General features: G+C 45.8%; 1 protein-coding gene and 2 pseudogenes across 4 annotated transcripts; all 3 read left to right on the plus strand.

Annotated features, from left to right (window-relative positions):
* Positions 1–498: 498 nt before the first annotated feature.
* On the plus strand, positions 499–1770 carry LOC310793284 (eukaryotic translation initiation factor 5 pseudogene; annotated as a pseudogene). Its single transcript has one exon. The product of its transcript is annotated as a eukaryotic translation initiation factor 5 pseudogene (transcript).
* Positions 1771–5357: 3587 nt separating this feature from the next.
* LOC310792977 (sodium bicarbonate cotransporter 3 pseudogene) lies at positions 5358–8609 on the plus strand (annotated as a pseudogene). The gene has a single exon. The product of its transcript is annotated as a sodium bicarbonate cotransporter 3 pseudogene (transcript).
* Positions 8610–10054: 1445 nt separating this feature from the next.
* LOC310793282 (acyl-coenzyme A thioesterase 1-like) lies at positions 10055–27398 on the plus strand. 2 transcript variants are annotated; one of them, XM_083655073.1, is made up of 11 exons: positions 10055–10172; positions 11021–11217; positions 12688–12787; positions 13422–13612; positions 16105–16265; positions 18950–19069; positions 20223–20305; positions 21774–21867; positions 23038–23118; positions 26101–26242; positions 27151–27398. In XM_083655073.1, the coding sequence occupies exons 2-11, from the start codon at positions 11022–11024 to the stop codon at positions 27285–27287; spliced, it is 1305 nt and encodes a 434-aa protein (XP_083511199.1). In that variant the 5' UTR covers positions 10055–10172; position 11021; the 3' UTR covers positions 27288–27398. The 2 variants fall into 2 exon arrangements, with proteins under 2 accessions (XP_083511199.1, XP_083511200.1); XM_083655074.1 differs by lacking the exon at positions 27151–27398 and having other exon boundaries at positions 26038–26171.
* Positions 27399–27875: the final 477 nt, after the last annotated feature.

The raw sequence follows: 27875 nt of genomic DNA on the forward strand, positions 1-27875 counted from the left end.
ATAGGGGCTGGTGACTCAGTGCACAATTGACAACTTTGCGGCCTGGCTTGGCTGCTCTATTGGCATGCGCAGTGCACAATTGCTCAACTTCGCTTCACTGATGACATCACAATTGCTCGAGTGACCATCACCGATCACATAAGTGCTCGAGTGACATCACTCAGCACACAATTTGCACAACTGCGCATCACTGATTATGTCAGTGAGTGATCAGTAGTGAGAGAAAAGTAGAGTCCGTACATTGACTGATGATGTCATAGACATTGTGACCTCATCAATGATGTCATAGACATTGTGACCTCATCAATGATGTCATAGACATTGTGACCTCATCAATGATGTCATAACTCCTTCCCGGTTGATGTAATCAGTGATGATGTCGTGATCATCACTGATGTCAAACCCTTCCCTGCTGAGGCTATAAATAGGACCGCAAGACCAAGGAAGCCTAAATCTGTTGATATCTGGTCTTAGTTATGGTGCTAACATACAGCCAAAATGTCTGTCAACATAAACCGCAGCGTATCAGACCAGTTCTATCGCTACAAGATGCCCTGTCTGATTGCAAAGGTTGAAGGCAAAGGGAATGGAATAAAGACGGTCATTGTCAACATGATTGATGTTGCAAAGGCATTGAACAGGCCTCCAACATACCCGACCAAGTTTTTTGGTTGTGAACTCGGGGCTCAGACCCAGTTTGATGCCAAAAATGACCGCTTCATTGTCAATGGAACCCACAAGGCAAACGAGTTGCAGGACTCGCTTGATGTATTCATCAGAAAATTTGTGCTGTGTCCCAAGTGTGACAACCCTGAAACTGATCTGCATGTCAATCCGAAGAAAAAAAACATTTGCAACTCCTGTAAAGCCTGTGGCTACCGTGGCATGTTAGACACCAGACACAAACTCTGTACGTTCATCCTAAAAAACCCACCAGAGACCAATGGATCCGCATCCGCCAAGAAGGGGAAAGAGAAGAACCGCAAGGACAAGGAAAATGGCTCCAGCAGCGGAGAGCACGCAAACCACAATGACATTGATGCTCCTGAGGCTGTGAATGGAGACGACGATAATGAGGACTGGGCGGAGGAGACTACGGAGGAGGCGCAGATGCGACGAAGGGAGGAGCTCGGCAAACACGGCAAGAACCTCACCCTCAGCGAGGACCTGAAGAAACCGCAGCTGGAGGAGAGGGTCAATTTGTTCTACAATTTTGTGAAACAAAAAAAGGAGAGTGGAACAATCAACGGGGCTGTTAAGGAGATCTTGGCGGAGGCGGAACGTCTGGATGTGGTCACCAGGGGGCCGCTCATCCTCAGTGAGCTGCTGTTCGACGAGAACATCCACGACCAGATCAGAAAGTATAAACGCCACTTCCGACAGTTCTGCCACAACAACAAGGAAGCCCAGAAGTATCTGATGAGAGGCTTCGAGTGCCTGGTGAAGCTGTACCAAGCCCAGATGCTGCCCCGGGTATGCATCATCCTCAAAAACCTGTACGATGCAGACTTACTGGAGGATGACGTCATATTCGCCTGGGCAGAGAAGGTGTCTAAGAAATATGTCTCTAAGAAACTTTGCAAAGAGATCCATTCCAAGGCCGCCCCTTTTGTCAAGTGGCTGAAAGAGGCAGAGGAGGAAAGTGACGGCAGTGAGGAAGAGGATGAGAATGTTGAGATTGAGTACTCATCCTCTGCCCACGAACTGAAAGTGGAGACTGTGAAACAAGGCAAACCTGATGAGGAAGACATTGATATCGATGCAATCTGAACAGAGACTGAAGATAACGGCCGGAACACACATCTTGCGTGTGCGTGGCGTGTGCGTGGCGTGCTTGCTGCGGCTGGCACGCCCGTGGCATCCACACAGGCAGCGTGGCTGGTGCGTGCAGCTGCTGGGCTGCTGCCTGTCTGCCAACTATCTTCCTATAGAGTTTACCATTTATTAAATTTGCTATAAACAATACAATGATGATTTTAACTGAAGATCGCTTGGGCTCACTTCAGAATCGAGGCAGTATGATTTGTGTGTGTGTGTGTGTGTGTGGTGGGGAGGGGAGGGGAGGGGAGGGGAGGAACGAAGCCACGTTGTAGCCTATCTGGTTTTTCAGTGGGCAGGAGAACTGCAGCTGTGCATCCTCTCGTCTCAAATCAAAACGAGCCTTGATTGGCAACCAGAGTCAAAAAAAATATGCCGCAAATTCGCCCAGAGAAATAAACACGGAAGTGTTGTGAGAATTTTATTGTTGATATAAAAGAGAATATGCTCTCAATTGTATAACTTTGTAATTTAGGATGTTACCTGAACGCAACACAGGTGGTTACAGCCAATGACATGCACGGAAAACGTATGTATGTGTGTGTGTGTCTCTGACCCAGTGTCAGTGTCAATAAACAGCTCCATGGGAGAAGAACCACAGAGAAAGAGAAACTGTTCCTCGTGTATATTTATTTCCTCCGTCTTGCTGCTGCTCTGGGAGTGCACGCGAGAACTGCTGCATTAACCCACTCTGCTAACAGTTATTATGTCTGCTTTGAAAATAGTGCTTGTATGATATGATTATGAACAGAAATAGGTCATTTTTAATGTGTATTTCTGTAGAGACGCTAGAGACACGCGCGCGGAAAGCTGAAAAAATAGGCTTCGCTTCTATTCTCTAGATGACGCGCGTCTCACGCTCTCAAGACACGCGTCTGATGCCGGTGGTGTGGCTGCTGTAACCTGTTAACATGGGAACCGAAATGAAAACGCCACGCAGACGCCACGCAGACGCACAGCACACGCAAGATGTGTGTTCCGGCCGTAATGCTTTGTTATTATCCCACTAGTCTCGCTGGCCACTGGCCAGCCCTCCCCTCACTTCCGGGAGAGGAGTCTGGCTGCATGGAAACAGGCTACTGGTATAAGCCCTCCCTTGCTCTACTCTGCTCTCCCATTGGTGCGACTCCCCGCTTATTACAAGCTCTGTCATTGGCTCCGACCATGTCAATTAGAGCGGCTTCCGCTCCCTCCTCCCTGTGTGTCGCTGTAAATAGTGCCCTGCTGCCTCAGTGAAAACAACAACGCTAACTAGCTAGCAAGCTAACGGCTAGCTCGTTTCTACATGCTGAAAATCACAAGTTGGATTGTTGGAAACTATTTTCCAAGGGCACAGTCACTAAGCGGAGCCCATCGCAATTCCACAATGGAGACCTGCGCCACCAGACTCCTCTCACGGAAGGGAGGGGAGGCTGGCCAGCAAGACTATTATCCTACTAACTCCGCCCTCTGGGGCCCAACTACCTTAGCCATCCACGTCAGGGGATTGGAACACTGAAATTTGCATGCACATTAGCCTCTAGAGAATAGGATGATGCCACCCTGCATAAAAGCAGGACGGGGACACCACCAGTTCATCTACCTCCCAGTTACTATCAGTTACTTTCCAAGTTTGCCACATAGTACAGGACTAATGTTAAAAATAACTTAATTTAATTAGTTTAATTAATTTAACGCTTTCAGCAGGTGGTTAAATCACTACCCAGCGATGACGCTTTGTTTTTTCCTGTGAATGAAGACTCATCCTTCAACTTAAAAAAAATAAATTACCACAAAGTAATTCAAATGAATTCTAACGATATTGGGGTCTACCTATTCTGGGACCGTGTGTGTTTGTGTGTCCGCATATCTCGAGAACCGTGTCTTGGCAGGTGTGCTGTGCCCAATTCCGTGCAATTCAACCAATCAGAACATGGTTTTCCACCAAAGTCATGTGTGAACACAGAAGTCACGCGTGAACACAGTGAGATCACGTTTGAACACAGTGTGATCACAAGTCCTGCGTAAACACAGTGAGATCACGTGTGAATCAACAATTCAACAAATCAGAACACCGCTTTGTGCCGAAGTCACACGTGAACACAGAAGTCATGCATGAAGAGAGTGAGATCACACCTGAACACAGTGCGTTTGAGTGGGTGTGCCGAGTGGGTGGGCCGTCGGGAGTGTTCCGGCTTGTTGATGCCTCGCCTGACTGCACTCGGCTGCTCTTGTCTGCTTTCCCAGCGAAGCAGAAGTAATCTCAAATGAGCCTATTGAGATCACGTGTGAACACAGATCGATCACAGAAGTCACGCGTGAACACATGAACACAGTGAGACCACGAGAAGAACCATTCATCTGATCGACTTTGAACTTGGCGGGTGCACTGCTGGGGACCCGATGGAGTGCAGTGCCGGATTTCGTGCAATTCAACCAATCAGAACACGGCTTTACAGGTTGTGGATATTGTAGTCCTAAATGCAGTCCATAGTCCTAGAGCAATAGGTTGTGGCTTAGTGTATGTAGTCTTGGAGCAGGGGGTTGTGCAATTGTGATTTCATCAGTAATGTCACTCTAGCAAGATGTAATTTGTGATGTCATCAGAGATGTCAGTCGAGCAACTGTGATGTCATCAGTGATGTCACCAGTGATGTCACTCACAATAGCACCTGTTGTAGGATTCCCCATTAAGAGACACTGTTAATCAGTTCCTAAGTTGGCCCATGACTAACCTTTCTGCCAGGTTTTGTGCAAATCCATCCATTCATCTTTTTGAGATATCCTGCTGACAGACAGACAGACAACAAACAGGGGCAAAAACATAACCTCCAGCCAACTCCGTGGTGGTGGTAATAATGGTATGGCTTTCCTGGAATCTTTAGCTATGTATACAGGTTTCTAGGTGTGTACTTTGCGAACAAAACGTTTGCTGCTCAAATAGGCACTGGGCACACACGGGGCTTTCTCCCTGTACCAGTGCTGGAAAAAATATGAATGGCAGTGAACGGAGAATAATGTTACTTTTTTGATCCCGTTTGAATTGTGCCACGGGGGGGCCAACGTTTAAAACATAAACGACTTTCTTGACGTGCAAAGTTATGTTTTAAATTGACAAAATTAACGTTGGCACCCCGTGGCACAATTCAAACGGGATCAAAAAAGTAACGTTATTCTCCGTTCACCGCCATTCATATTTTTTCCGCTTGGTACAGGGAGAAAAGCAGGAAGTGACGTTCACTTTGCCTCTATTCGGCCTCCGTCTCATCCTGTGGATCCCGTCTCCGTCACTGTATCACCTGACATCATGACAGATGACAACACAATTGCTTGAGTGGCATCACTGATGACATCACCGATGACATCACAATTGCTTGAGTTACATTACTCACTGATGACATTGTCACCAATGACATCACAATTGCTTGAGTTACATTACTCACTGATGACATTGTCACCAATGACATCACAATTGCTCGAATGATGTCGCAATTGCTCAAGTGTGAACCAACAAGGTCTCTGCCATTCATCGTCAGAAAAGCAGCAGAAGGCAGGCGACAATGGGTGAAATGGACGAACCTAGTGAGCAAATGAGGCCCCTCTCGAGAACGGGTCTAGACGAGGAGGCACTAGTTGGCCCTGGGACGACCAGCTCCACCACCCACACAGCAGTGTATGTAGGCGTGAATGTTCCTCTTGGAAGTGAGAGCCAGCGCGGCGGGCATCACCACCGAGGACATAAACACCACTGCAAGATGAGCGAGAAAGACTTCGAGGAGGGGAAGGTCGATGGCAGGGAGTCCCCCCCTTATGACACACCATCCCAGCGGGTCCGGGTCATCCTGGGTACCGAGGACGATGACCTGGAGCATGTCCCCCACGACCTCTTCACCGAACTGGACGAGCTCTCCTTCAGAAACGGCAGCGCCACTGAGTGGAAGGAGACTGCCAGATGGCTGAAGTTTGAGGAGGATGTGGAAGATGGTGCGGAGAGGTGGAGTAAGCCCTATGTTGCCACGCTGTCACTACACAGCTTATTCAAACTGCGGAGCTGCATAGAAAATGGCACCATCATGCTGGACATGAGGGCCAACAGTATTGAGGAAATCGCTGACATGTTAATAGACAGCCTGGTGGCATCAGCCCAGCTGAAGGAGGACCTGCGTGAGCAGGTGCGGGAAGCCATACTGAAGAGACACCACCACCAGAACGAGATGAAGCTCTGCAATCGCATCCCTCTGGTGCGCTCCATCGCTGACATAGGCAAGACACATTTTGACGCGCTTTCGCTTCACAGAAACGTATCACCAAACTCTGTCCCCAACAACCTGGACGGTACTAAGTCAGTGAAGCCATCCAAAACAGGGGTCAGTAAAGAAAGTGTCGACTTCAGCAAGGTGGACATGAATTTCATGAAGAAGATCCCACTGGGTGCTGAGGCCTCCAACGTGCTGGTGGGGGAAGTGGACTTCCTGGAAAAGCCCATAATCGCCTTTGTACGACTGTCCCCTGCTGTCCTTATCACCGGCCTCACTGAGGTGCCTGTGCCCACAAGGTTTCTGTTCCTGCTTTTGGGTCCTCAAGGTAAAGGCCCCCAGTATCATGAGATTGGAAGATCAATGGCCACACTCATGACAGATGAGGTTTTCCATGATGTGGCATATAAGGCCAAAGACCGAACGGATCTACTCTCTGGGATAGACGAGTTCCTGGAACAGGTGACTGTCCTGCCCCCTGGAGAGTGGGACCCCACAATCCGGATTGAGCCCCCAAAAAATGTTCCATCTCAGCTTAAGAGGAAGAGGGCCTCCCTGTCCAACGGCACTGCATCTCCGGCTGGGGAGCTGGAGAAGGAGGGCCATGATGTAGTACCAGAGCTACAGAGGACCGGGAGGATATTTGGAGGTCTGATCCTGGACATCAAGCGGAAAGCCCCATTCTACTGGAGCGACATCAGGGACTCCTTCAGTCTGCAGTGTCTGGCGTCCATCCTCTTCCTGTATTGTGCCTGCATGTCTCCCGTCATCACCTTTGGAGGCCTGCTCGGGGAGGTCACCAAAGGCAACATAAGTGCCATAGAGTCTCTACTTGGGGCGTCGCTGACAGGAGTGGCATACTCCCTATTCGCGGGGCAGCCCCTCACTATTCTTGGCAGCACAGGGCCAGTTTTAGTATTTGAGAAGATCCTGTTCAAGTTCTGCGCTGACTACAGCCTGTCCTACCTGTCGCTGCGGACCAGCATTGGCCTGTGGACGGCCTTCCTGTGTATCGTCCTGGTGGCCACCGATGCCAGCTCCCTGGTCTGCTACATCACCCGGTTCACAGAGGAGGCCTTTGCCGCCCTCATCTGCATCATCTTTATCTATGAGGCTGTGGAGAAACTCTTCCAGCTGGGAAATCAGTTCCCCGTCAACATGCATAACAACTTGGACAACGTCACCGTGCAGTTGTGTCAGTGCTCTTCACCGCCCAATGCTACAGCCCAGCTCCAAGAAATGTGGATCAAGAATGGATACACAGACTCAGGCTCCATCCCCTGGAGCACCCTCAGTGTGTCAATGTGTAAGAAGCTCAAGGGGGTGTTTGTGGGTCTGGCCTGCGGTCCCCACGGCCCCTACATACCAGACGTTCTCTTCTGGTCCATCATACTCTTCTTCACCACATTCTTCCTTTCCTCCTTCCTCAAACAGCTAAAGACGGAGAGATACTTCCCTACTAAGGTGCGCTCCACCATCAGCGACTTTGCTGTGTTTATAACCATCATGATCATGGTATTGGTGGACTATCTGATGGGGATCCCCTCTCCTAAACTCAATGTTCCTGACCACTTTGAGCCAACCACAAAGAACCGCGGCTGGCTGATGGACCCACTCGGAGAAAACCCCTCATGGACATTGCTGATGGCAGCACTTCCTGCCCTGCTCTGCACCATCCTCATCTTTATGGACCAGCAGATCACTGCCGTCATTATCAACCGCAAGGAGCACAAGCTCAAGAAAGGCTGCGGCTACCACCTGGACTTGCTGATAGTGGCAGTAATGATGGGTGTGTGTTCAATCATGGGCCTGCCCTGGTTTGTGGCTGCCACCGTCCTCTCCATCTCCCACGTTAACAGTCTGAAGGTGGAGTCCGGGTGCTCCGCCCCGGGAGAGCAGCCCAAGTTCCTGGGCATCCGGGAGCAGCGGGTCACTGGATTCATGATCTTTATTCTCATGGGTTGTTCTGTTTTCATGACACCGGTGCTCAAGTTTATTCCTATGCCAGTCTTGTATGGAGTCTTTCTCTATATGGGTGTCTCGTCACTAAAAGGCATTCAATTCTTTGACCGTATCAAGCTGTTTGGCATGCCGGCCAAGCACCAGCCTGACCTGATCTATCTGCGCTATGTGCCACTGTGGAAGGTCCATATCTTCACCCTGGTGCAGATCACTTGTCTGGTGGTGCTCTGGGTCATCAAGACCACTGCAGCAGCCGTTGTCTTCCCCATGATGGTTCTGGCGCTGGTCTTTATCCGAAAGCTTCTTGACGTCTTCTTCACCAAGAGCCAGCTGAGCTGGCTGGACGACTTGATACCTGAAATCAAGAAGAAGACAGAGGATGACAAGAAAAAGGAAGAGCAAGAGAAAGAGGAGGCACAGTCCAGGCTGCATGAAGAAGCGGATATGGGAGTGAAGGTCCATGATGACAACCCAAACCGGCTCAACATCCCAGTGAAAACACTCACAGGGACCCAAGAGAGGGTGGCCTGTGTCGGAGTCGATGTCAACCCAGACACAACAAGAGGGAGTTTTGCAGGCGAGACGTTCTTGTGATGAAGGATGTCCTCCCTATCAATACCCTGTCCTGCATCTATTATGATCCTGCAGGACTACTTTTTGATTTCTGTTCACTCTCCGTCTCAAAAAATTAATATAGGTCTATTACTGATTACTCGTTACTGTTTAAAGTAATATTATTTACTTTACTTATTACTCCTAACAGTAATTCGTTACGCTACTCATTATCTAGTTTTCTGTTACACCCCACAAAATTGGTAGGCTAATGCATCCTTTCTCACCAAAATTCAGACTTGTTTTGATAACGCAGTTGTAAAATCTGCAACAGGGGCAAACGGGTATCCCCAAACAAAATGTTGGCAAGACATAAAAGAAGCCAACAAGAGCCAACGCATTCTATCAATACGCAATGTTCAAGTTTGCACAAGTTTGTCACAAATAGCCCTGCAACATTAACCTGAGTCAGTGCTAAAAGGAAGTGTTGAGTCCACACTTCATTTTAGTGCTGTGCCAGCACTGGAGATAGTAATAACGTAACTTGAAGTTACTTCGATTAGTAACTGTAATATTATTACTGTTTTGGAAATTGTAATCTGTTACACTACTCACACTACTCATTACTACACTACCCAGATGCCCCTTGACACACCTATCTAATACAACTGGCAAGTCTTGAGCAAGTCTTTCATTGGCCACTGCACTAACGAGCCACCAGTTTTGGCGCTCTAAATGCGGAACTGATTGACTGCTTAAGGGGAGTTCCCAATGCTATTGTGCTGTTTGTTTTCATAGTGCGGTGTTCAAAGCAAAAATCTAAATTGACTCAGTAACAGAATGCACCTTTAAAAGTAGTGAAGTAATATCTAGTATTGAAATTACTCGAGCAAGGGTAAATGTATAGCATTGAAAATACTAAGTAGCCTACAAATCCTCAAAATCCTTTGTTACTTTACACCTCTGCAGAAGACAGGTGTAGAGGAGTAACTAACTGCTGACTAATGATGTCACAATGACAATGTCCAGTGAACTGATGTGACTTATGCATACAAATTGTGACATAATCAGTGATGTCACTGATTATGTCACACCCACTGATGATGTCATAGACATTGTGACAATTACAAACAACCTATTGTCTTAAACTCAGAGGGACAATTTAACACAGACACGCACGTGCATGCACACACACGGTAATGTTCTCCTGCCCCAGTTGGCTCCACACACACAAGCTAGCGTGTGTGTCTGTGTGTGATGTGTAACGCATTATCAACTGAGCTGACAACGCCCTCTGCTGTTCACATCTCTTAACACATAATACAAGTAACGTCAAAAAGGCTATGAACTGTGGGTAATTTCCTCAAGCAAAGTCTGCAGACTCGGATCAAAAACTTCAGAGAGAGAGACAGACAGACAGACAGACAGACAGACAGACAGACAGACAGAGAGAGAGATATATATTTTACAGTGGGACAGCCTTGAACCTTTGCCTCAAAGTTCAGAGGCTGTGTGAGGGAGAAAGATAGTGAGAGAGATAGAGATAAACAGTGAAAGACAGAGAGTGAGATATTGAACTTTGACGTCTGAGTTCACAGCAGCAGGGTGAGTACTTTGCATGTAATGTCTAACAGGCATGTTTGTGTCATGTTACTACCTTTGCCCCTCACTGACGGAGAGTGCGGCGGGACAAACACATATTGCACAGCAGAATTTGCTTTAGGTCATCTAGTTTCATTTGAAACCGAAAGACAGTAAGGGGAGAAATTACAAATCGGGAGCACAGCAGGAAAAAGGGCTAAACATCTCACGAATCTGGGGTGTTGGCAGTGGCACCAGTGTTGGGGGTAACTCATTACAAAAGTAACATATTACATGTAGGCTAATATAATACTTTTAGCAGTAACTCAGTAATATAACTTATTACTTATAGGATTTCAGTAATATTATACCACTTACTTTGTCAAGTAACTCAAGTTACAAATTGAGTTACATTTGATTAAATCAAAGCACATATTTAAAAAAGATACAATCATTTCCTAATCAAACTGTTTTTATGCAAATAACCACTAGGCTATAGATGACAATAACAAAGGAAATGGATAACATTTAGAATTTTGGATTGTTTACACTGACTTCAAGACGGTTGAAATAATTTTTCTGAATGGTTCTGGGGCGGCGATGTCATTCTGCTGCTGCTGTAGTTTTGGTAAAAGTAATGCAAAAGTAGTGTAATAAGTAACGAGTTACTCTACACAGAAAGTAATATTGTAAAGTAATGTATTACATTTAAATTAAAGTAACTAGTAGTAATATGTAGTATATTACATTTTGAAAGTAACTTGCCCAACACTGGTTGGCACCCAACCCTCCCCCCGACCCCCCCGTAGTTCCTCTGTGCCCCCAGTTTGGGAACCAGTGACATAACTAACTAATGCTGTCTGTGCTGACAGGATGACGGGCAGAGCATGCTGTGTGCTGCTGTCGGTGCGGCCGTGCAGAGGGCTGGTGGACGAACCGCTAGTCGTGGTGCTGCAGAACGCGGTGCCCGGCCAGCGCCTGACCCTCCACGCCCTGCTGCACTCTGAGGACGGAGACCACTGGGAGGCCTTTGCTCACTATGTCAGCGACCACGCCGGGGCTGTGGATGGTACGAGCTCTGGGAGCGCCAATGCAATGTGTTCTCTCAATCCACATACAGCAACTGTATGCGGATTGAGAGGACACCCGTTTTGGGTGATCAGATTGCCAGGTGTAAATTAAATCAGGCTAATGTGGTCAAGCACTATCCGATTGCAATCTGATCAGATAAAACGCATCTTAGTGACAGGTATAAATGATCTCTGTGTCTCCTCAGTCGTATGTTCATCAGTACCTAACCCAATATTTATTTTCCCAGGATGGCGAAGATCTGCCCTACTCTGCCTGCGATTGATACCCTGATGTTTTACCCCAACCTTAACCAATCATCACTCCTCATACCTAAACATTAACCAATAGAGAGCCGCAGGAATGAGTCTGGAAAACATTGATGCTAACACTTCCGGGTTCTTCACTATTTTCGCCTATGGGATTTTTTAATGGGTTTTTGGCGCGATGCTGGTGCGAACCAGTGTTCAGCGGGATAATCTTCACACATGAGGACCACTTTTATGAGTGTTTAAGCTTTTACGTGCCGTTAAAAGGGCGGCTAGCTAGCAAACGGCTAAATGAGACTACACTCTTGAGTCGACGGGGATATTATACGTCAATAACGTCATCACTTCAAAGGACAACACGGAAATTCTCTTTCCCTCACCTGGTTCAGCCCGGGGTAATCAGTGCACAGCAGCGCACACATCAACAACACTCCAGGTTGTGCGGTGACGTGACGTGGAAGCCTATGCGACACTGTGTGTAGTTCTGGATTAGCTTAGCACGAGCTTTTTACTTCTAGGGCTCGCATTTACACTTCAAAACTCATGAAAGTGGTCCTCATGTGTGAAGATTATCCCGCTGAACACTGGTTCGCGTTTGATTAAGCTTGCGTTGCCCAGAGACCTTATTTGAAGCATCGCGCCAAAAACCCATTCAAAAATTCCATAGGCAGAAACAGTGAAGAACCTGGAAGTCCGGGACTTCCGCGTTCCGACTACAAAAATACGTCATCCCTGGGGCTCTCTATTCACACCCCCATGCCTAAACCTAACCACTCATCACTCCCCATGCTTAAACCTCACCAAATCAGATGAAGAGTAGGGCGGGTCATGCCTTCGCCATCCTGGGAAAAGAAATGCCCTAACCCCAACCCCGAACCCTGAGAGAACATAGTGCAGAGGGAACATAGGGCCTAATTTGGCCAGGGGGAATTCATCAGGGAACATAGGGATGATCCCCAAGCTTTCCTACCGAGGTATGGAGAAATTGAAAAGTTTGGGAATTGTACAAATATTTAGGAGGTGTCTGAAAAACAAATTGATATATATCTTGAAATGTTGGAATTGCATTAATAGTATAGTATGGAAAATAAGTCTGAGAATGTTTCTAATTTTTAATAAAAAAATGATTAGATCCAAGATGTGATCTTTTCTTACTAATTTTTCAATCAATTGTTTTGTTGTTTTGGCCTTGTGCTTCACAGTAAGCAGGGATCTCAGTGTGGGAGGAACGTACGATGGAGTAGAACCCATGGGTTTACTGTGGAGCCTGAGACCAGTGCCAGGCAGCCGGCCGGGCCTCAGGTAGGCCCAGACCAAACCAGACCAATCAATGCCGTATCAGTTTTCAATTTCACCGCACCAAAGACTAGACCAAACCAGACCCATCAATACCGTTATCGGTTTTCAATCTCAGTCACCGCACCAAAGGTGTCAAAGGAGAGTTGGGTGAGAACAGCAGGGTATGCAGGAATCCTGAAGTTAAATTCAATACATTTTAAGACCTTCTGAAATTATTTTAAGACCTCAACACCACTTTCGTCACATCAGCGATAGGCGTGTAAATAACAAGTTTCATCACGATATGATATTATATAGATTCTTTAGACAGCGACACAGTATGATATTTGCTGATATCACAAAGTCTGCCAGGATACGATTTCGATTCCAATCACGGGTGTGCAATCGTTCTGAGACGATATCATATGCCCATTTAACACAATCAGCACAATAGCTACATGTAAATGTAATACCTCAACAAATGATGACTAAGACTTGTTAATACTTTTTAAGAGCCTTAATTTTCCCTAAATTGATTTATCAACTTTTAATACTTTGCAAGACCCTGCGGATACCCTGGAACAGGTTGACCAGAATGCATTGCACAGCCACTTGCATAGAAAATGAATTGCAATTTATCCCATCTGTCCATCCTTAGGTTGAGGAAGCGGGATGTCCAGACTCCCATGGAGGTACAGGTGTCGGTGTACCAGGGTCACCAGGCGGAGGGTTTCGGGGAGCGTGCAGTCCTGGCCAGCGTACTGGTGGAGCGTTGGTACATGGCGCCCGGCGTGCGCAGGGTCGTCCTTACAGAGGGTGGACTCACGGGGGCGCTCTTCCTGCCTCCAGGTATGACCAGGGGAGAGACTCAGAATCACTTTTATTGCCACAATATGCAAGATTACATACAAGGAATTTGTCTTAGTGTAAGTATGCAGCGTAGCGGTCATATCAATATTCAGAGATAAAAGAAAATAGGAAAATATCTAAAAGCCTAAGGGCCCTATCGTTGCATCGGCGCAGTTTCTAGGCCGAGCGGCAGGCGCAGATCAAAGCAGTGGGCGTGGAAAGGCGCACTTGATATCGTCGTGCTGGCGCTAGATGCAGCCCAAAGCATTACAACCACGCCTTTTAGGCGTAAAATTATGCACCGTCATGCTCATTGGATAAGTGCAATAAACGAATCGCACGCTTGCCTTTTTAGCTCCAATTCCAGTGATCCCGCAAAACCAGACGAAAGCCAAACGCTCTGCCCCCCCCCCCTCCCTTCATCCAGCCTGTCTGTCTGCATTATAGGCTATTATTCCATATTATTATGCTTCTCAAACCAATCTAACTGCAGTTTCAATACTGCAAGCATGTAAATACGCTACACTATAGCAAGATCAAAGTGAAAATAATGTTCTATGCATCAGCTAGAAAAATATAGCCTATTAGATTGGTGAAAGTTTGTCCAGAAAGATATCATTTTCTCTCGCCTGCTGCAGGAAGGATGATGCACATAAATATACCCTACATTATGTCAATTCATTGCATAAATGTGTTTTTATTGTAAAACTAAATGTGAAATAGGGCCAAGTTATTGAGGGACATCACAGTATAGCAGATGCCATTAGAAGCGCGTTCCGAAGCGCGTTCCGCTGTTACTTCTCTAAATCACGTTAACTCGACAAGGGGTATATATATGCCCAGGAGGACATATATGTTTCACATAGGGTGGTGTTTTCATTTCGAGGTTTTATTTGGTCCAATATTGAAATGTTGACAATGGCAGGCTGTGTTACCATTACACATTAATTTAGAACTACCTTTTATATCTATTTTGGCTCATTTGGTGGCTATTTAGTAGCGAAATGAAGAAACACAATGCATGCTGGGAACTCAGAGAGAGAGAGAGAGAGAAGGGTGACAGAGAAGAAGCAGTGAAGGCAAAGAATAGGCCTGCTTTTCAAAAGCGCAAAGCGCTAAATGTACGCCAGCTCCCAAGATATCACTAGGCTGGTATTTAGCGCCGACACGCCCACTTTGGGACTGCGCCACGCCCATTCGGCCTAAAGCGCATTTGGCAGCCTAAAGCCTATTGCTATCTTGCCGAAACAGGCGCAAGGCACGTTTTTTTGCGGTTAAGGCCCGTAATAGCGCCGATGGCCTGTGGGAGAATAGAGCCCTAAATCTCCACATTGCATGTGCAGTCCAAGATATACATGCGAATAGGAGGAGTGTTAAGTAGGCATTAAATATGAAGTTACAGTCCAAGCGGTGCCCGATGTAGTTAACAAGAATAATCTGTGAGAGGGTACACTGTCCCAGGCTTTTTGGTTTTGCCCTTCACTATCTGGGTTCTGGGCCAAAATATTTGATTGGGGCCTACAAAATAACCCTTCAGCCGAAGGCGGAACTCGCCGTCTTCGGCTGCTTGGAATCCTCTCTGCTCCTCCCTATGGCTGTGCAATTGTCTCTGACACGGGACGACTGTCGCCAAGAAACTCATTCTGAAGGAATGGAAGTCCCCTTCTCCAACTTGTTTCAGCTGTGCTTGATGGACATGATCTCAGTTTTATGCACGGAGAGACTCAGGTTCCTGATGACCAATTCACTTAAAATATTCTCAACTATCTGGGACTTGTTTCTGGCCTATTTTGACGAGGTTAAAAGCGACAAGTGACTCGCCCAGCTGATTTCTCATGGACCTCTTGCATGGGTTCCCATGCACAACATCGCTTACAAACACATAAGCACCTTACGCAACTGGTAGCACCACGTCGTAATATTTGAATGTCGATATATGTATGCATTTTCTTGCTTTTCTTTTCCTGTGTCTGGGCTTGTTGTTGGAACTCCAATAGTTGAGTGAATGGAAGTGAAAAAAATATTACATTAGTTATTAGTTATCAAAAGGGGATCACATAGAATAGCCTAAATGTATGGGATTTGGTTCAAGGTAGTTCAGAGATACAGTAGTTCCCACTTTCCCAGAGTCAATGTCAAATAAATGCCTTCAGACAGACCTTTTCTTATGTATTTGGTGTGGTCTGGAGTATGTCAAACAGCAATATCATCCGAGGCACTCTGAGTGGATGTCTTCCCTTTTTGCTGCCTTCAACACCTGAGGAACTCCCTGCAACCATATTGGACAGCTACCTCTCTTTTTTTATCTTGTTTCTATATATGCCCCATCCTGGAAGAGCACCTGATTTTTACTCTGCTAACTTATATTGATGTCTTGACCCAATGCAGCACTCCCATCTTTATCTCAGCAATATCAGGCTATCTTGGCTCAATTGTTGAGTTTCTATGCGATCAAAAAGTGATGATCCCATTTTGTTGTTTTGACTCTGAAGGTCCGGGGCCGTTCCCCGGCCTGCTGGACCTGTGGGGGGGCGGAGGGGGGTTGGTGGAGTACCGCTCGGCGCTGCTGGCTTCCCGTGGCTTTGCCTCCCTGGCCCTCGACTACCTGAGCCACAAGGCCACTGACGCTGAGGAGGAACACCGCTACCTGCAGGTAAACATCTGACCACATCCCATTTGATGAAATATCCCCTTAGATGAAATGTATTGTTCCTGTGGCCAAGTTAGGTTGTTGCAGCAAACAGTAACATGATACAGCAAAAATAAAACAGAAATATCAAATAAGGATCAATTAATTAAAGGTCCCATTTTGTGTAAAACAAATTTCCTTGCTTCTTTGATTATAAAGGACTTGGGGGAGGGCGTGCTATATAAACATGGAAGTCTCAAAACACATGGTCCCCAGCTAAAGCCACACCAGCCATGTAAGGAGAAAGTGCGTCCAAACGAGCCTTTTGACTTCCGTGATTTTGTGACATCATAACGTAACACTCATTTAATTTGCCCGATGACAGCGCAGCCCCCGCAAACTGAATACGGAGACAAAACTTTGTTGTCTGTAGCATAGCTGTGTAGAATGGGGGGGGGGGGGGGTCCAGAAAACAATCAACTGCACCAAAGATTGTTTTATCCTAACATATCATCTTCAAAACAGTGCGTAGTTAACGAGGGGAGAGACAGAGCGGATAGAGAAGTCCCACAGAGGCTGGATTTGAATTTTCCCCTCAATATAATGCATAACCTTGTTTTAAAGGCCCACGAGACATTTTTAAACATTCAAAAATAGCATAAAATAGTGGGGCCTTTATTAATGAATGAATGAATTACTAATCTAAAGTGCTACCGAATAGCAAATGTGGGTTATTCAACATAATGCAACCATGTTAAGAACATGTTAAATAGTAAAATACCATACTGAACATACTGAGGCAAATAGAATGAATGAAAATATGTATGGTAAAACTACTTGTAAAATAAATATATGCAGCATATTGTATATGTGTAATTTAAATTCTGGTTTATTTGAGTTTTTATCTGGAATTAAAAGGTCTTGAACTTAAACCTGCAGATATTTGAAATGACTTTGACCTGTGTGTTTGTTCCATGACTGTGTGTTTAGAGTCATTAAGCCCATAAAACTGCCTCAAAGGTTCATTCACCTCACTTGCCACCCTTAACCTTCCTACATTCTGGCGACTCACTCACAGAGCAGAGCCGAAGCCACGCCAACTTCCGGTTTAGACATAGACCAGACCAGCACATCCGGGTAATTTGCAAAACATGAAGGCCGTGCCCCTTTTTAGGGGACAACACAAGCCACTTGCGTTGACTTCAATGTAAAATAGCAGTACCAAAGAAATAGAAAAATAACAGAATTAATTTAGTTTATAAATGACCCAAAGACACCATGACATGACAATATATTTCAACTCGGCCGGCCATAGAATGCGCAAGATACATCGACACGAGGTACTTGCCTTATATGAACGCTGTATCCAGTTTCCACCAGGTTACATGCATCGTCCACATTGACGATGTCACCCCTACTCTATTAAAACATATCTATCGCAGACTTTTTTTTTTTTTTTTTTTTTTTTTTTGCGAAACTATAACAACACAGCAACTCTTCGGCATATCTCTATCAAATTAAACCATTTTAAATAGTTTGTTTGAAGTGGTTTCGGCTTCTTGTACCATCTTTTACTATGGTGGGTTTCCCCTAAAAAGAGGCGCGGCCTTGACGCTGGACACTTGAAGAGGCGGCGCAGTTCTGGTCTATATGCACCAAACGATTTCATCCGCTAATCATGTTTACATCTACATTTAATAAAATGCTTATAAAAGTAGTTTTACTTGGTCAAACCAAGCGATTCAGCTATATTTGGAATCACGAGAGACCATAGAACATTTCACTCGGAAACTTAACGAAACGTAATTTTTTTTAATCCGCATTATCTGCAATTGTTTTAAGTTTTGGTCCAAGCGTTCTAATAGTTAATAGCTAATTGACGAGTTGGGAGTGAGAACGGGTTGATGATGTTAGATGTTGTTTCTGAAGCTCTGTCAGTCAGTTTTTGTGTTGTATGATGTTAGATCTTGTTTCTGAAGCTCTGTCATCATCATCATCATCATCATCATCACTTTATTGACAGACACAAGGTCCAATAAAAACACACAATAAGAACACTAGCAACTCAACAATACTACAATAAGACACGTAGGCTACAAATGTTTCCAAATGAAGACAGGTATCTAGTGTCATTGAGATTAGGCTGAGACAGCAACATAATTATCATATTCTGAGACACATTCAGACGACAGATAAATTTATACATCAGGTTTCTCAACAGGGAACAGGTTCTACAGCAAACTGCCAGCACCTGCCCAGACAGATAAAAAGAAGGAAAGGAAAGAACCGTATCGCCTCTTGTTCTGCAGATCATAGTGACACTCTTTTTAGCATTGTATTTCACATCAAAACGACCTCCATAGTCAGAACAGATATTCAGCAACTGTTGGAAACCAGTAGGCTACTACTCGGAGACAGGATGACCAAATCATCGGCATACATAAAGTGATTTACAGTGGTATTCCCAATCACATAGCTCGTTCGGCAGCTGCTGAGCTGTACAGAGAGATCATTCATATAAAGATTGAAGAGGGTGGGGGAAAGAAGCCCCCCCTGACCCATTCCCGACACCAAACTGTCAGTCAGTTTTTGTGTTGTATGATGTTTGACAATGTTTCTGAAGCTCTGTCAGTCAGTTTTTGTGTTGTATGATGTTAAATCTCGTTTCTGAAGCTCTGTCACTCAGTTTGTGTTGTAAACGGCTGCAGGCTGCGGTGTCCGTGCTGCAGCAGCAGCCTCAGGTCAGCGCTGACCGGATCGCCATGATGGGACTCTCCTTCGGCGCGTCGGTGGCTCTGAAAACAGCAGTGTACTCTCCCACCATCAAGGTTTGGAAATATCTGTCAACTCGGTCAGCTGAACAAAGCTGCGTTTCTGTCTTTACTTTGCAACCCAGACACCAGAGTAAAACGTTGGCCTGATACGTTTCTGCGTATCACAGATACGTTGAATCTCAAAGTTTGTGAACCAAAAATTCTAAATTTCAACCAGTCCTCCAACCACAGGATCGTTTCCAATGTAAATTTGAAAATGTCGGTTAATTTGATAACGTCGTCGCGTTTCCAACATTAATTTCAAAATGTTACGCAAATAAACCTGGGTTATGGTTAGCATATTGTGGGGGCCTCAACCTTCTGAAGGCTCTGACCGGATCGAATACGTTTGTATGGCTAAGAGCTGGCAGTATTGGGAAAGCTAGCGTACGTGACAGAATGACAGATAGGTCTGCATTAGGCAAGAAGATATACAGTAGGCCTAATTATTGAGAAAATATGAATTCACTCACAAAGTAAAAATATGATAATACATTTTTCACTGTGACCATTTGGAAATTGTGTTTTACCTTGTAATACCTCTCTCTCTCTCTCTCTCTCTCTCTCTCTCTCTCTCTCTCAGGGTTATGGTTTGGGTTAAATAACAAAAGCGTTAAATGTAGACTTTGGAAACACTGGGATGTGAACTCCACTCGCCAGTGTCCAAGACAAATGTTTACACACTCCACCACCCCGACCACAACGCCCTTACTGGCCACCAGTCGCTATTTACATGGCCGCTAGTGCTCTCTCCAGGCTACAACGTATCTAGAAATGTTGATATATGCAATGTATTTTTGGTTCACAAATGTTGATTCAGCGTATCTGTGGCACAAACGTAACATGGTGAACGTTGTGTTTTTTTAGCATTGTAGATCCTGGTTGACTGAGCCATCACGGTGTCCAAAATCACACATTAACGGCAGCTACTCATAAACGGTGACTCACCTTCACTCCCGATTTCTTGTGGACGCATTTTGCACCGTTCCTGAGTCATTTTGAGAGGCTTGATCGTGCACTGTGAATTCCTGTTGAGGCTGCTTGCACCTTTAATTAGGAATGTTGCTTTTTTATATATATATTGCTTCTCATACTTTTGTGTTATTTTATGTTCATATTATGTTTATAATGTGACCAATAAAGTCAATAAAGTGTGTGTGTGTTGCAGCTCAGGTGTGTGGTGTGTGTGAATGGGAGTCACGTCCAACCGGTTGGGGGAACTCTGGCAGATATCTTCGCTGAATACGCTGAGTATGTCACACATACACATACACATAATACTATTCCAACTTTATGGCTTTCTAATTTCACTTTAATAGAGTAGCGCAGGAATCAAAGTCAATGGGATTTTGTATGGAGATTTTGGTTAAATGCTTGAAATAACAAAGGTTTATGAAACGGCAAACTTCGTGTTCAGCAAGATAATCTTCACAAATGACTACCTTTATGATTTTTGAAGTGTAAATGTGATTTTTTTAAAGAAACGCTTCAGAAATCATAAAAGTGGTCCTTATTTGTGAAGATTATCTTGCTGAACACAAAGTTCATCGTTTCACAAACTTGTTAACCACAGAAGTTATTTCAGGCATTTAACCCAAATCCCCATACAAAAATTCTATTGACATCCCGACGAGGGAACCAGGAAGTGCATGACTTCTGGGTTGGCCTACAAAAATGCATCATTCCTGCAGTACTCTATTACACTGCCACAATGCTACTTTATTTTTTACATTGCCATTGTACTTTTACAATGAAATTTACAATGAAAGCCAAAGGTTTAAAGCCCCCCTCCGGTCAGTGTTCCTGTGCGTGTGCTGTATTAACACACATCATCATTTGCACCAAAGAACTTCAATAGATAAGAACCAAAGCTAATAGCTTGTTCCACTCATTATTCTACTGCAGCACTGTTCGATATCTCAAAAAGTTATTAACGGATTTGCACAAAACTGTAGAAAAGTTGGTCATGAACTGATTTACTTTCCACGCCAAAAGGGTGTGTGGCAGTGGGCATGGTCAATCATAAAAAGGCGCCGAACTTCCAAGCGGATTCAGAATTGTGGTGAAATGAATCCTCCTAGGCTGAGGGGGTGCTGTAACTTTGACATTACTTCCTGTTCTTATTCATTCAAATAGCTTCGTCTGGCCGCAGACGATGAAAAGTCAGCAGAGGTATGCACTCTACCAAGTGCCCTCTTTCATGTTTCTATCTGCTAGAGAAGGAAATAAATAGTCTAATATGGGCCTGGCTCCTGCAATGTGAGTTCTGATGTGTAGCAGCCTAAGTGACGAATAAAGGCCCAATTACGGTATACAAAATTTTCATACGAAAATAAATGTGTCCGTTTCAAACAGTGTAACCGGTAATCGTCTCATAGTTCCATGCGTCTTTCACATTGGTATCATGTTAAGCAATACATCCACTAGTGGGCAATAGAGAGTCAAATGTGTGAGTGTGTGTGTGGTTCTGCTCCGTTTCATGTGAATCCGTAAGCTTTCAGAGGACAGACAGAAATACGCACAAAATGAATGCAGAGTACGGACAGAAGGCTCTGTCCGTCTCCGTCTTTAACTTAGAGTATAATAGTGCCTCAAGGCTGCCTCTTAGCAGCCTGACAATATAAAATGCCAGGAAGGAAAACACAGGAATGGTGTGGAAAAACTAATTTATACAGTTTGTACTGAGAGCAGTAGGATTTGTGTGTTTGTGTCCGAGCAGGAACGTGAAGAAGACGCGTTACGACGAGGAGAACCGAATCATCTGGCACGACCTGCTGCTGCCCATCCCCACCGATCCCGCCAAGAAGGTGGACGTGAGTCAAACTGGGCCATCGTTCTTCTGCTCCTGTCTTGTACTGCCTGATGTTTTTGGAAGTCGAACAGGAGCGTTGATTTCTGTCTGATCACACTGAGATTTATAGCTGCCGTGAATGAGGGAGAGAACTGTGCCATGTTTTTAAGCGGAGCAGCCGCTGTGTCCATCCGTCTGTCCGTCCGTCCGTGTGTAGGATGAGAGGATGTAGTCTAGGCCCCTCCCCCGGCTCCAGAAGCGAGCAAGACAGAGAGAGAGCATGGTTCGGTGGTTGGGTGAGGTCGAGAGTGAATGGAGAGAGAGAGCAGGTCAAAGCCGGAGAAGGGGGGCGGCTCGTCAACACACACAGATTGGCCGATTAGCTTGCTTGGTTTGCACCATTGGAGTCAGTGTGAATTGTACTTGAAGCTCAGTGGCTAAGTTCAGTGGTGTATTGAGTTCTCAAAGTGGGGTCCGGCGACCCCCAGGGGTCCTTGAGGGGGTCACCAGCAACAATGAGAATAATTTATTTTCACTGTAATTCCATCCATATGTAACACATGACAGAATGTATGACTGTTTTGGTCATGGGTTTCATACACTTTCTGTAATAAAACATCTAAAAGCAAAACAGCTTATCAGATGGGGGACCCTGGGACAAAATCTTATCAGATGGGGGTCCGTCGTCTAATTTTGTATCAGATTAGGGGTCCTTGACGTGAAAAAGTTTGAGAACCACTGGCCTAGTGTACTAAACCTGCATCGCTGACTTTTTTTTGCTGCAACCTGCACCTCTAAGTCACTCTGTCTGTCTGTCGGTCAGCCGGTTGTTTGGTCCACAAAAGTTCACCGGGGGCACGGTGGCGCAGTGGTAGCGCTGTCGCCTCACAGCAAGAAGCTCCTGGGTTCGATTCCCCCCTGGGATGCTGTGAGTGCTGAGGGTGTGTCCCCATCCCCATCTCCTCAGTCCCTACTGCCCAGGTGGGTTCGTCAAAAGGTCCTTTCTGTGCGGAGTTTGCATGTGCTCCCGTGGGGCTTCCTCCAGATAGGAAGCCCCCGCTAAAAAAAACAAGCCAAAAAAAGAAGTTCACCACCCACCTTTAGTGGGCACAGTTTTCGCCCCTAGGAGACTGAAATTTGGCATGGAGGTCAAGTGTGTGTGTGTGTGTGTGTGTGTGTGTGTTCCATGCAGGTTGGCAGGCTGCAGTGTCCCCTCTTACTGATCGTTGGTGAGGATGATCAGAACTGGCCAGCCTCCGAATCTGCAGAGGACGTGAGTTTCCTGCTCTGACACACAGAGACCAGATGGGTGACCAAGTCAACTGCTCTGACCACCTAGAGACCAGAGCAGTGACCAAGTCAACTTCCTTCTCTGGCACTTAGAGACAAGAGGGGTGACCAAGTCAACTGCTCTGACACACTAGAGACCAGAGGGGTGACCAAGTCAACTGCTCTGACACATTAGAGACCAGAGGGGTGGCCAAGTCAACTGCTCTGACACAATAGAGACCAGAGGGGTGACCAAGTCAACTGCTCTGACACATTAGAGACCAGAGGGGTGACCAAGTCAACTTCTCTGACACATTAGAGACCAGAGGGGTGACCAAGTCAACTGCTCTGACACATTAGAGACCAGAGGGGTGGCCAAGTCAACTGCTCTGACACAATAGAGACCAGAGGGGTGACCAAGTCAACTGCTCTGACACACTAGAGACCAGAGGGGTGACCAAGTCAACTGCTCTGACACATTAGAGACCAGAGGGGTGACCAAGTCAACTGCTCTGACACATTAGAGACCAGAGGGGTGACCAAGTCAACTTCTCTGACACATTAGAGACCAGAGGGGTGACCAGGTCAACTGTTCTGACACAATAGAGACCAGAGGGGTGACCAAGTCAACTGCTCTGACACATTAGAGACCAGAGGGGTGACCAAGTCAACTTCTCTGACACATTAGAGACCAGAGGGGTGACCAGGTCAACTGCTCTGACACAATAGAGACCAGAGGGGTGACCAAGTCAACTGCTCTGACACATTAGAGACCAGATGGGTGATCAAGTCAACTGCTCTGACACAATAGAGATCAGGGGGGTGACCAGGTCAACTTCGCTCCAGTCCCAACTCAGTCATTCTCAAGTTCCGACCTTTAAAGGCTAGTAGCGCTTGTTGTTGAATGTAATGAACAGGCAGCTAGCTTGAAGCTAACCACCTGTTCATTCAACATGCACCCGTTAAAACCGATAACGTTAGCGGGAGTAATAAAACACATATTTTCTGAACTTACCACTTCAGTCCACAACCAACATTACTTCATCCTTGTGCACCTTTCTCAAAACCATGTCCTATTTATTGAGGTCCCATGATCACACATTAAGCAGTGTCTGGTCCTATCAACCACTGGTCCTATGGGTAAATATGATACAGTATATCCGCGGAGCACCTCAACGCAGCATGAGGGGACCAGCCAGTGACTGCTTGAGAGTGGCTGCCACAGCTGTCAATCATCCCTTTTTATATCATCAAATAACTACTTAAAAACAAACTGATCAGAAAAATGACCACATGGACACTAGGAATTAGTGTGATGAGAACTACCGTAAATTCCGGACTATAAGCCGCGGCTTTTTTCCCGTTTTTTGGCCCCTGCGGCTTATATAACGGTGCGTCTTATCTATGGATTTTTTCAGAAAAAAAAAAAAAAAACAAATAAAATCTCTCTTTTTTAGCACTCTTTCTAACTATAAATCCACTTCTGTTTTAATTTCCTCTCTTGCCCTCTTTTCACCACACCGCGGACACTGTGTGCACTGTAAAAATAAACAACGGTGGTGTTGTGTTATGTTGTTTTGTTGAAATGTTACGGTAATACGGTAAATGGGAGCTTCCTCAAACAGCCATCTCTTTCCCGACAATCCCCTCTGTGCGTGACCACTTACATATGGTAATTACGGTAAGCAAACGGCCACTCGGCCATCAACTCCCTCCCCCGACTACCAGGAGAAAATCACAAACTTCGGCGAATTCACACAAAGGAAGATCAAGGAATATTCACAACAAGACGAGCAGTAGAAGCAACACTCTCACTTACCATGGGGAAGGTACGCAGAAATTCACACGACGCAGCTTTCAAGTTGAAAGCAGTCAATCTCGCATTAAAAGAGGGAAACAGAGCAGCCGCGCGTAACCTGGGCATCGATGAGTCAATGGTGAGGCGTTGGACGGTGCAGCAGGAGGAACTGTCTCAGCACGGAATATTATAGGAGTGTGAAAACATCCACAATCACCAACGGGTTCCAAAACGCTGGACTGCTGCGGGATGAAGAGGATGACGCCGCCACAGCTGGCGCTGAGGGCCGTCAGAGGCTTCAGAGGCTGTTCGATGCCGACAGTGACGAAGAGGAGTTCGTTGGTTTTGAGTGACAATGAAGGAGAGAGGAGAGTGGTTGACGAAGCCACCCTGAACCTGTTCGTTTCCGACACTGAAGATGAGGACTTTGGTGGTTTCAGTACGCAGGAAGAAGAGGAAGACGAGGATTAGTGACTTGACTTCTCTGGTTACAGGTTTGCTGCACATATAGCCTATTGTTGTGTGATTTTGTCTGGGGATTAGTGACCTGACTTTTGTTTTGTTTTGTTGAAATGTTAATAAATGGGAGCTTCCCCAAACAGCCATCTCTTTCCCGACATTCCTCTCTGTGCACGAACCCTTTCATATGGTAATTAAACATCAAAACACCCGCGGCTTATAGACCGGTGCGGCTTATAGAAGAAAAAAATAGTCAATTTTGGTCCCGCGGCTTATAGACCGGTGCGTCTTATAGTCCGGAATTTACGGTATCTAAAATGATAGAAACCACCTTTGGAAAAAAAATATTTGACGTGTACATGGATTGTTTCGTTTGTGTCACTTCCCCATCCACAAACATGGCGGAGGCGGGCCTTGTGACCTATACCGGTACCCGCCGCCAGGGCGGCGATCTGACATGCTGCAGTCTCAGTCCATCTTTTATATGTCGATGGGTTGAACATGTAGAGAACGCAACATTTATACTCGATAAACTAGAAGATATTTAAAAAAAGGATAAAGATGTTTTAAAATCGTAAAGAATATAGGATAAAGATGTTTACAACATTTTTGGAACTCATTGTGCCCGAGTGGAGCATACAACAATAATGGCAATAAAACCTACAGATACAAATGAAAAGCTGGTGATATGTGGAGTATGGAGCTGTGTGTGTCTGAAACGTGTTCCAGATGAAGGTGATGATGGAGCGCTCGGGGAACAGCCACCTGCTCACCGTGCTGTCCTACCCCAACGCCGGCCACCTCATCGAGCCGCCCTATGGCCCACACATCCGGGCCAGCAACTTCATTCCGGGTGGCACGGGGAAAAAAGGTGTGTACAATGTGTGCAGCTTTCCTAGACTTTACGGTGCTATTGTAGCTCCCCGGCTCAGGTAACTCACATACCAATTGCATGCGTTGTAAATCATCGCACGTGATGCTACTCAGCCAATCGGCCACAGCTGGCAAAAAACTAGTGGCGTCTCGTCTCCCAAGTCCCATAGCAACGAGCGGTAACGTTCATGTTAGTAGAGTAAACAGAGCCATAACTGCAGTTATTGCAGAAATAGACCCAATAGCAACAATTCAACAAGAACACGGGTATACACCAGCAGAGTTTCTCAACGGGTTTTCGCCGGTCTCACGAGTGGATTTGGTGATGCTGATGGACAAAATGGTGTGGGAGGCTGGAAGTGAAGTGATAGATACGATTGCGAGATCACGTTCTTATCAGGATGGTCCAACCATGGCTGCCAACTGGGCTACACTTCTCTCACTGAACAAGAGGAAGTGGGGGAATTGTTCAAATGTGTTCAAATGTGAAGTGGAGTTAACAAAAAGAAAGGTGATAACAAGAGGGGGAATGGCATTTCTCAGGTTCTCCTTAAAAATGTCTTGCAATGCAGTGAGGAGCAGAGCAGTGGAGAGGGGGCAGTATGAATGGAGCAGAGAATAGTAGGAGAACATGTATTTGGAAGCTGAATAAGCAGCGTCAATATCAATGTGTCATCAAGTCTGTCATGAATAACTTTTGTAAGAGATTTTTACATAGCTGTAATGGTATAATGAGTAAAATCTATTTAAAAAACAGTCAAGCATTCAGAAATAATATCTTATCCGCTTCGCGTCCGGGAACCTCCATCCTGCGTAAGTAGGGTTCCCAGAATAAAACCTGCCCATTTCCACCACTGGGTATTATACAGTCCACATGTCTTGGTGTTGTGTGTGTGTCTGTTGCAGTGGTGGTGCTGTGGGGCGGACAGACGTTGGCTCACAGCCACGCTCAGGAAGACGCCTGGAGGAAGACGCTGGACTTCCTGGTGGAGAATCTGTACCGTGCCCCCGAGTCCACCACAGCCTCACCGCTGCTTCACTAACCACTAGCCTGGGAACCCCACCAATCTGCCAGCTCATGTTGTATTTGCTCTGGCAGATGTGTCTGGCCCCCCTCCTATTCCAACAGATTTCCACCCGGCCTGAAAACAGCCGGGGCCAATCACAAGTGTTTTATACAATGATGACAGTTTTGGCCCAGCACACACACACACACACACACACACACACACACACACACACACATGCTGAGACGCTGGGTCATGGGATGGGGTGGGAGAGTGTTGTTGCTGCTGCTGTTGTGGTGATGTAATGTAGTGTTTGGTTGTTGTGTTGTAATCTCATCTGTCAAGTTTTATGTCTGCCTTGTGTATTTTAGTTTAAATGTTGTCATTAGCCTTCTGCAGCTGGTTCTGTGAGGGAGTTCCATCAGTCTCTCAACAGCAGAAGTTGTCAGCAGGTTGTTCCAGTGTTTGTCCGCTGGGTGGCGCCCTGCACCCACCTGAGCTGTGCTGTAGCCTGAGCTGAAACAGACATGACAAACCAAGAAGTCATCACCATACTTGCCAACATTGGGCTGTGAAAAAGAGGGAGATTTTCTGGGGTGTCAGTGAATGGTTTGCCCTCAATGC

Source organism: Poromitra crassiceps, assembly GCF_964638095.1.
Source record: "Poromitra crassiceps genome assembly, chromosome: 18".
NCBI lineage: Eukaryota > Metazoa > Chordata > Actinopteri > Beryciformes > Melamphaidae > Poromitra > Poromitra crassiceps.